The sequence below is a fragment of the Syzygium oleosum genome, unplaced genomic scaffold (genome assembly GCF_021117445.2).
Source record: "Syzygium oleosum isolate NSW1041296 unplaced genomic scaffold, Sole_v2.1 Sole_v2.01, whole genome shotgun sequence".
In the NCBI taxonomy this organism is placed as follows: domain Eukaryota; kingdom Viridiplantae; phylum Streptophyta; class Magnoliopsida; order Myrtales; family Myrtaceae; genus Syzygium; species Syzygium oleosum.
Window position 1 is genome coordinate 23,118,282 of NW_026607485.1, and position 10,073 is coordinate 23,128,354.

General features: G+C 45.5%; 1 protein-coding gene across 1 annotated transcript; it reads left to right on the plus strand.

Moving 5' to 3' along the window:
- The first annotated feature begins 2,615 nt into the window (after window positions 1-2,615).
- LOC130137323 (uncharacterized) lies at window positions 2,616-5,352 on the plus strand. The gene is made up of 4 exons (XM_056308110.1): window positions 2,616-2,747; window positions 3,368-3,478; window positions 4,720-4,979; window positions 5,343-5,352. The coding sequence occupies exons 1-4, from the start codon at window positions 2,616-2,618 to the stop codon at window positions 5,350-5,352; spliced, it is 513 nt and encodes a 170-aa protein (XP_056164085.1).
- Window positions 5,353-10,073: the final 4,721 nt, after the last annotated feature.

The window sequence follows — 10,073 nt, forward strand, 5'->3', positions numbered from 1 at the left end:
TGCTTAACATCATAAAGCAGTCACTATTACAAAACGATAACCCAGTCTACCAAATTTAAAACCACAATTTTCAAAAGGGGGCGGTGGTTGACAAACTTATCTCCTCTACAAAAGGTACTCAAAAGACAGGGTAAATGATCTATCTTTCAATCCCTGTGGTGCTCTGGCGGCATCTCCGAATCGATCACGGTCGCGGATCTGAAATGGTTATATAATAAGCGTGAGAACGAGTCTCAATAAGCAACCCCCTATACCCCACGTAGGCCAATGCGTACCCAGACAAGTCGTACATGCAATCTACCCCATAACATATAAAATTCGCATCATTATACTTACCTCGTCATCAAGCCCATGCCAACTCTACACGTTAATCACAACGTGATAATACAATAATAGTAATTAAATAACACATCACAATCGCTCAAACACCAACCACACTTGCACTCAATCAATCCAACTAATTCAACCAGCCAATTCATTCACACTCAATTCGCATGCGTGGCCGAACATCTTTCTCACGACCCGCGCCCTGCGCTCGGGTCCATTCTCCTTGCTGCGCCCACTGCGCCTCAGGCCCACTTGGCACACCGGCCATTCATGCTTTCACACGGACCGCCGTCAACACGTCCCAAGTCCGTAGCCCTCCGATCAATCCGGGCTCAATTTCCAATGGCCGACGTAAATACGTCCCGGTCCAACACACCTCTAACGGGCCACCGTCAACACGTCTCAAGCCCGCATCCATTTGGCACACCGGCCATTCATGCCTTCACACGGACCGCCGTCAACATGTCCCAAGTCCGTAGCCCTCCGATCAATCCGGGCTTATAATCGACAGGCATGCACACGCCATTCAATTCAATCAATTTCACGCCAATTGCATTAAACCATCCATATTCACAACTCAATCCAATTCACAATTCGCCACGTCAATCCACAAACCCGACGTTCAAGTCGGCCACGTACGATCACCCGATTCATACACATTATTTTATCCAATCCAATTAGCACAATTATATCATAATATAATTAAATTAAATCACGCTTTAACCGTTCTAAACCCGAGACAAGTCATAAAATACTCAAAGTACTAAATAGGGTTTAGAAAGTCACTTACTTCAATATGGCTCGGGAAAAACCCGCACGGGCTCAAAACAGGCGGATGAACAGTAAACGGGCCGGATGATCAGTACGCCGGATGAACAGTAACAGGCGGATGAACAGTACGGGCGGATGAACAGTGACGATCGGAGCTCGGCCACGGCCCAGGGCAGTTCGGCCACTGCCTGGGCACGCTCGGGCTGGCTGGGCAGCGGCTAGGCGAGCTCGGCCACGGCTCGGGACGCTCGGGCGACGACGACAACGACGGCGGTTGGACTGGTCTTGGCAAGCACAGCTGCTGCAAGTGGCTGGGCAAGGTCGCCGGGGGCCGGGTGGTGACGGACGGAGCAGCGGCGGCGACCGGAACGGCGGCGCGCGGTGGTTGGTCGAGGCGGCGTCGGGGAGAGCCCAAAACAGGGGAGGCGTCGGGGAGGATGAAAAACAGGGGAAAGGGGAGGTGGTGGCGGCCGGGGGGAAAGCGGCAGATCAGCGGAGGTGGCTGAGGGGAGAGACTGGGTAGTGGAGGCGGAGCGGCAGCGGCCGGAACGGCGGCTCGCGACGGCGGATAAGCCAGGGGTCGAAACAGGGGAAGGCGCCGGGGAAGAGAAAAAAACAGGGGGAGAGCGGGTCGCGCGGCGGCCGGAGGCGGCACGGCGGCGTCACGGGCGGCCGGGCGACGGAGGACAGGCCGGTGGATTGCTGGGCAACACCGGACCGCGGCGGACGCAACGGCAAGCTGCTGCTCGCGTGCAGCGAGGACAGGGCCGGCGACAGGCGGACAGGGCCGACGAGCGGCGGTCGCGGGCGACGAGCGGCGGCACAGCTCGGTTGGGCGACGGCGGCGACGGCGACGGGGGTGGAGGCGAGCTCGGTCGGCGTCGGCTGGTGCGAGCAGAAGCAGAAACGATCGAGCGGCGAAGGAGGAGGAAGAAGAAGAAGAAAGAACGAAGAAGAAAAAGAGAAAGAAGGAAAGAGAGAGGAGTAGATGGGTCTGACAGGGGAAGGGATAGACGTGCGCAGGGCAGGTGACCGGAGAGAGAGAGAGAGAGAGAGAGAGAGAGAGAGAGAGAGAGAGAGCCACAAAGTCAAACCTAATGATCGCGATCCAACGGTCCACGTTCGAGCTCGAAAACGATCTAACGGCCCACGAAAATCTTAATTAATAATATAGAAAAAAAGGCCAAAAGAAAATAACCCAAAACACACTACGAGAAAGGTTTACTAGTCCAAATCGGCACCCGGTCAAAAATTCACTTTTCACATATTCCTGGCAATAGCGACGCTGGCCACAATAATATTGACACCGTCCAATTAAATTCGTCCTGGAACTCCGAGAAATTCGACACCAAAGTTTGGACTCTAAATAACGGCCAAATTCGATCGAGTGCGATTCTAGCGAAATCTCTAATTTAAAAATAATAACCGAGAGTGATCAGTTCCCGGGCGAGATTTTCCTATAAGCACACTGACGAATTACACGTTTTATAAATCCCAACTATGGACCAAAATTCGGAATGTCACACTATGTCTTGGAAGAAGCAGCACTCATTGCTGAAGAGCTTTCCGTTACGAAAATGAGTTCTCTTAGCTATCCCGGAACACCATGTCGAGTACTTGCAAAGAGCCTCTTAAAATGGGATCTTCAGGTATTAATTCCGGTGTACATTTAGACGCTTTTGATAATGCACTAATCAATAATCGATATTTTGAAGTGAATAGAGAAGAGAGAATAGGCTCATTACATGTTTCTTGCTAAGCAATCTATGAGGATCATGTGCATCTGTGGCATCTCCCTTGTTTGGAAGGGGATTAAGGATTTTGACCTCAAACCTTGGATGGGGATGGAAAAAAGCGATTTTTATGCAGAGATCAGCAGTCTTGCTTTATATAGAATGTTAGGAAATCTTTGACTTGTTGAGAAGAAAAATAAATCTAAAGGAGAACTTGATGGTGCAAGATTGGTAGTCTTAGGACTTCTGAAATCCCCGTATACAGGCTTTTCATTGTAATAAGAAATTATGCATAAATATCTTTTCCAAGTACTTGCTTTTCAGAAAAGTGGAAGGTTTTGGAATATGAAAATCAATACGTGAATCAGGATTGGCTTTAGATGTCTAATGGCTCAAGCTAAGGGATGTGAACCTGATATCCGTGCGCATGCTGTTCTTATGGGGCCACTCGTCTACAGTATGTCTATTTATATTTTCATGGTTTGACCAAAGACTGTATTCGAGTGTTACTGGTTTTTGCTTTGTTGGTGTTGTAGGATATATTACTCTGCGGAGTTTATGCACGGAGAGAAGCTGTTTCTGGGAATATTGATCTCGCAAGAAAAGTGTTCGACATGGCATTGTTATCTACCAAAGCGCTTCTTCCGGTAAGGTTTCGGTCTCCTTCCACATCCTTCCAGTGGTTTCTGAAGTTTCCTTTAGTATCAGATATAGATCCCGAACAAAGCAGCTTGACTCATGCTTTTACATCAGAAAGTCGTGCTATTGGTCTTCTGTAACGACCCGGTCCGACGAGGGCAGGGAGTGATCGCTGGAGCCAGAGAGGGCTCGGACAAGGAGCGGCTCCCGGCAGAATTCGCGGATGGCGAGGGGATTGCATTGCTCTTGTCCCACATTGCTTAGGGAGTGAGATCTTGGTGAGTTTATAAGGTTTGGCCCCTAACCCTTGTGTAACGCGTTTTAAAACCGTGAGGACTTAGTGTCCAAAGCGGACAATATTACACAAGGAGTGGCGCAGCGGAAGCGTGGTGGGGCCGAGGTCCTTACAAATGGTATCAGAGCCGACTCCCGACCGCGTGTGGGGCCACAGCGAGGACGCTGTGCTCGAAGGAGGGGAGAATGTAACGACCCAGTTCGACGAGAGCAGGGAGTGATCGCCGGAGCCAGAGAGGGCTCGGACAAGGAGCGGACGACCCAGTCCGACCAGAGCAGGGAGTGATCGCCGGAGCCAGAGAGGGCTCGGACAAGGAGCGGCTCCCGGCAGAATTCGCCGATGGCGAGGGGATTGCATTGCTCGTGAGGACTTAGTGTGCAAAGCGGACAATATTACACAAGGAGTGACGCAGCGGAAGCATGGTGGGGCCGAGGTCCTTACATCTTCTGAACATTGTGTCTGCTTAAAATTGAGAGCATAACTTGTTTTGCACCTCGGTTATGCCAGTGAAAAGCGCTGGAATTTTATTAATATTCTGAAGTGCATTGTCCAGGGCTGATTTGGCCATCCTGTCTGCCAAACGAGTCTTGTGATTTTGCCTCTTTTCTTTACCTTTTTTTTGGTGGGTAATCTATAGCTCCACTTTCTGGTAGAAGCATGTCTCTATTTCTATTTTTGGAATTGCTAGAAACTTTATGAAAGAATTTTCGCTCTCTTTGTGCGTGAATTATTTATCCGAAGAAAATAGTACATGAATTATTATTTGCCACTGAATTTTCACCTGCTTTTGATCAGGAACGACAGTATGATGCTCCACTGTTATATTTCTGGTATGCTGAAGTAGAGCTTTGCGGCAATCATATCAATGATCAAGAGTCATTTCGCGCAATGCATATTTTGTGTTGCCTAGCGAGTGGTGTAGCGTACAGCTCATTCAAATGCCAACCATCACAGATGCAACTGCTTAGAGCGCGCCAGGGGTTTAGAGAGAGATTGAGAACAATACATTCAGCAGGGTCGTGTGGTTCCGTGAACGATCAGTCTGTTGCTCTTGCATCTTCAGCTGCTTTGTTTGAGGAGTTGACTAGTGGATGGGCAACAGGTATAGAGGTTTTAGATCTAGCTCTTTCAATGGTGCTTCCAGGTAACTTTTTTTTTTTTTTTTGTAGGGGGAGGGCGGGGGAGAGATTAAAAGGAAAATTTATACACGAAAGGTACACAAGGGGGTGCCCCCGTATACAAAAGTTACATAGAGAGAGAGAGAGAGAGAGAGAGAGAGAGAGAGAGAGAGAGAGAGAGAGAGAGAGAGAGTCCACATGATCTAACAAACTATCCGTATTGAAAAGTGGTTTTTCAGTAACCCAAAAGCTCGGTGTCATTTATTTAGTAGAGCTTTCTCCAAATAATCGATGCTGCTGAGCTTATTATTTCTCGTGATCATGAGCATCTGCGTAATTGTACATGAAGGACATTCATGGTAACGATCGAATTTCACGAGTAAGTTCTGTTCCATTGTGGAGAATGGCATTTAAGCGTTTGCGTGTTTACACTCATTGATGTTATTGAACAATGGACAGAAGCAGTTGACTCTCTGTATTGCATCAGCCAGCTTTTAAAAGCCTTTGGTTAAGATAAAGCTAGAATTATGTGATATGGGCTTAGGGTGCGGGCATCATTATGTTTATATCTATCTGCATTAAAAGCATTGAAATCATCATTTTTTGGTGTAAATGGTGTTTGACTTAGTTATCCTACTGCAAACAACTGTGATAGAGGATGGAGGCACAAATATCTACCGTGTTTTGGCTCGAAATTAGGCATGACACAAATGTGTTTATCATGTTCCATCCTTGGATTTAACTTTTTATGGTGGTTTAGTTTTTCATTTTAGTTTATATGTTAATAGGATATTCGTTTTCCTTCTGTCCAAAGAGAAGAAGTAACAGTTATCAGCTTGAATGTCTGTTTAACTATTACGTGAAGATGCTGCAGAGACATCATGGGCAGTTGGGTCTATCTAAAATTTGGGATTCCATTTTGCGTGAATTGTGACATCCTGAAAAATAGTCCATTTGGGATTTATAAAATACTGAGTTTTATGAATGTGCTCGTAGTTAGTTCTCGCCCGGAACTGATCATTCCTGGGATGCTAACCATTAGGGAAAGGCTAATCGGGGAGTTAAATTCGTACGACTAAAGAAAATTCGATCGTGGATTGACTTTCGACCATTAAATCGCCGAGGTGATATTTTGAGCCACTGTTAGCCGATCTAAGGATAGTCAGGGGTCAGTTCGCCACTGTCACAGTAGTGGATCGCGGGTGATACCGCTGGACCACGAAATGAATTGACGAACGATCCTGAACCTATACCAAACGATCGTGCCCCGCGGATCTAGTAATTGATCCTCGTGATTTTATTGACAACCGAAGTCGTGACGGTCTGAATAAATTGCACGTGACTCGATTTAGTGTCAGTCACGGGTCGAATAAGCGAATTTCCCCAACAAGCCACCCGTTAGTTTGAGAAACGCTCGAGTTACGTTTAATAAAATTGAATTATTTAATTCAGCCCAAATTGGACACCGGAAAATTAGGAAGTCACGCCGGAATGTTAGGACGACGTTGCACGTGACATGTATGAATTTTTGGTGCGCTCAATTCCTTCGGAAAAATTCGATTTGGACAAGAAACGGAGAAAGTGACCAAAATACCCCTAGGATTTATTAAAGGACAAGCTTTAAGGGTAAATGGCATTTTGGTAAATTGCCAAAAATGTGGTCAAAATTAGATGATAAGCCCTTGACCCCCTTTCTCTCTCTCCTCTCTCTCTTCTTTTCTCCCCTCTCCCCGTGAAATCCCCCCTTGCCGTGAAGCCCCCTCCACCGTGTACTCTCTCTCTCTCTCTCTCTCTCTCTCCCTTTTGCCGTCGTCGCCGCGCCATCACCGCCGCCGGTCACGCCTGCCGGATCGCCGCCGCGCCACCGCCGAGCCTCACCCCCCCCCCCCAAGCCGCCGTTCTTTCTTTCTCTCTCTCGGTCCCCCTTTGGCCGTGAGCCTCACCGGCCACCGCCCAAGCCGCGCCGTCGCCACCCAAGTCGATCGCTGCCACCCGGGAGCCGTACGTCGTCGCCGCCGTTCCCGATTAAGTGCCGCCGCTTTCCGTTCTAGCCGCGATAGCCTAGAACGCGGGTAAGTCGCGCTCTAAACCCAACTTAGGACGTCGGGTATCGACTGGCGATTTTTGGGCAAAATCTGGTAAAAGTTAGGTGCGGAATTGCATGAATAGGGAGTGGAAATTTTATGGCGGGCCTTAGGATTTAATTCGGGCAATATTTATTGGAAATTCAAAAATAACAGTGGCTGTGGTCTACTGTTCATGGGGCCGTGATGGGTCGATCGGGACGCAAGTTGGATTTTTAGAACCGAGAATTTATGGTGAGAAAGTCCCGTGAAGGATCGGAATCGATTTGGCGTCGTTTGGTGGAAGAAAAATAACAATTTCGGTATTAACGGACTAGTGTTCGGCAAATTTTGGGGTTTGTTTCATGGACGAATTTATTGAGTTCACCTTGGGTGAAATTATGGCTGGAATTATGATGGTTTGAGGGTTATTTAGAGAGTAAGTAAGGGTTGCCTACGAGAAGTATACATGCGGGAATTTGTGGTTTGGAATAATGTGTTTATGGCTTGATTTGTGGTGTATATGTGTTGGATTGTTGTGTGAGGTCGTGGCTGAATCGTGAGGGTCCTTGTGACTGAAAGTACTCGCGATTGTGGTTTTTATATGTGTGTTTATGAGCTGTGATCATTGATGTGTTGATTGAAAAATGTACGTGTCGATTTATAGATTAAATAAAGGAAATTCGGAATTGTTTGTGAAAGGCTGGGCTGAATTGATTTAGTTGAAATTTGGGCATGTTTATGTGATATTTCACTACAAAAAAACACGTAATTTGCGACGGATTATATTTTCCGTCGCAAATTTGCGACGGAATTTTTATCCGTCGCAAATTCCGTCGTAAATTTGCGACGGAAATAAAAAACCGTCGCTAATTCCGTCGCAAATTTGCGACGGAAAAAAGTTCGTCTCAAATTTCCGACGGAAAAAAAAACCGTCGCAAAATCCGTCGCAAATGTGCGACGGAAAGAAGTTCGTCGCAAATTTGCAACGGAAAATAAATCCGTCGCAAAAAGTTCGTCGCAAATTTCCTACGGAAAAAAAAAACCGTCGCCAAATCCGTCGCAAATTTGCGACGAAAACGAACGTCCGTCGCAAATTTGTAGTTTATCAGCCCGTGATATTCCAACCCTATCTCTCTCTCTCGCTCTCTCTCGCTTTTCTCCCTCATTCATATGTCTGAAATCAGCAAAATCCGCGCACGCACATATTAATCTCGGTGAAGCTTTTGTACCGGTAAGTATCATAGCTAGCTTCGTGACCATTCATCGTTGAATTGTAATTTCTTTTATTTTATATATGTTTATGTTTGTTTTTTTTTTCGTATCTGCATCACCGGTTTAACGACCGGCGACCGGCGACACCTCGCCGGCCTTTGGATGAGGCCGAACGGCCACGCCGTTTTGCGACGGAAATAGTTTCCGTCGCAAATTTGCGACGAATAAATGAAAATTCCGTCGCAAATTTGCGTCAGAATTAACTTTCCGTCGCAAATTTGCGACGGAATGAAGGATCCGTCGCAATTTTGCGACGGAATCAAGGATGCGTCGCAAATTTGCGAGGGATGAATTCCGTTTCCATCGCACATTAAAAATTATTAAAAAATGATTCTTAAGTGATTATTCTTTTTGGGTATGTGTCTAATTGAAGGTCTCGCAATCCAAGTGGACGTTGCAATTCTCATCAAATTGACCACTTTCTCCTACCAATATTTCAGTCAAATATTTGGGTAAGTCTTCTTTACATGGTAATTTTTTCTATTTTTGCAATTTCATATTAATTGTTGCGTGAATAACAAAAATTATAATTTCCAAAATTTTATGGTTTTAATTAAGAACAATAGATATGATATTTTAAATATTTTACCAGAATTTTTTATTTTAATACATACACAATGCAAAGAGAAAGGGCTTGGATGGATAATAAGAACTTACCTGGACGTCAAGGATTGACAGATGAGTTTCGTACTGGGTTGGAACTATTTTTAGACTTTGCTAGTAGTAAATATGAGTTCTTGGATGGAAATAAGTTAAGGTATCCGTGTAAAAAAGTGTGGTAATGGTAAATTTCTTGTGTGTGATCAAGTTAGAGAACACCTTACTAGATTTGGGTTTAGTCCGAACTATTATAATTGGACTTCTCATGGTGAACCATTTATATCTGATGAAGGATATGGAAGAAGTGACCAATTTTCAGTTAGGGAAGAATGTGGCTATTATGAGCAATTGAACCCATACGAGAGGATGGTGATTGATGCAGCTAGTTATAATTTTGTCACAGAATCAAATCATGCAAGTACTAGTTTTACTCCTACACATGAACAAGTGGGTACTAGTCATGCTTTACAATTGGAAGATATAGGAGTAACGGGTTTTGATGAGAATGTCTATAATGAAACTTTTCAATCTAATCAGTTCTGGGATGTGTTGAAAGCAGCAGATGAACCTTTATGGGCAGGTTGTGAGGACCACACTAAGTTATCGGTGACAGCCCGACTATTAAATATCAAGGCAGAGCATAATGTGTCTGCGGATTGCTTCAACTCTTTTGTTGAAGTAATGCGGGAATCATTGCCTCGTGATAACATCATGCCAAGTGATTTTTATGATATGAAAAAGCTAGTGGATAACTTAGGTCTTCCGGTTGTAAGGATTGATGTATGTAGTAGGGGTTGTATGATATATTGGAGAGATGATGAAAATGCAGAATCTTGCAAATTCTCTAGCCAACCTAGGTACAAGATTAACAGGAGGCCGGGTCGTAATCAGAAGTGTAGACCATGCAAGCAAATGTTTTATCTGTCCTTAATCCCCAGATTGCAAAGGCTTTATGCGTCTAAAGCCACTGCTGAACACATGACTTGGCATGCAAATCATGAAATAGAAGAGAGTCTAATGTGTCATCCTTCAGATGCGGAGGAATGGCAACATTTTGATAGAACATACCCTGAGTTTGCGATGGAGCCTCGGAACATCAGGTTAGGTCTCTGTGCCGATGGATTTGCTCCATTTGGGAAAACAGGAAAAAGTTATTCATGTTGGCCAGTTATCTTAACGCCGTACAATCTTCCACCTGGTATGTGCATGAAGACAGCTTATATGTTTTTGACATTGATCGTGACAGGGCCGC

What these genes read in the sequence shown, in the direction of transcription:
- LOC130137323 (XM_056308110.1), top strand. Translation starts at nt 2,616, where the DNA reads ATGTCACACTATGTCTTGGAAGAAGCAGCACTCATTGCTGAAGAGCTT. An exon ending in TCTTAAAATGGGATCTTCAG is followed by an intron (nt 2,748 to 3,367) that starts GTATTAATTCCG and finishes TTGGTGTTGTAG; the next exon opens with GATATATTACTCTGCGGAGT. An exon ending in CTACCAAAGCGCTTCTTCCG is followed by an intron (nt 3,479 to 4,719) that starts GTAAGGTTTCGG and finishes CAACCATCACAG; the next exon opens with ATGCAACTGCTTAGAGCGCG.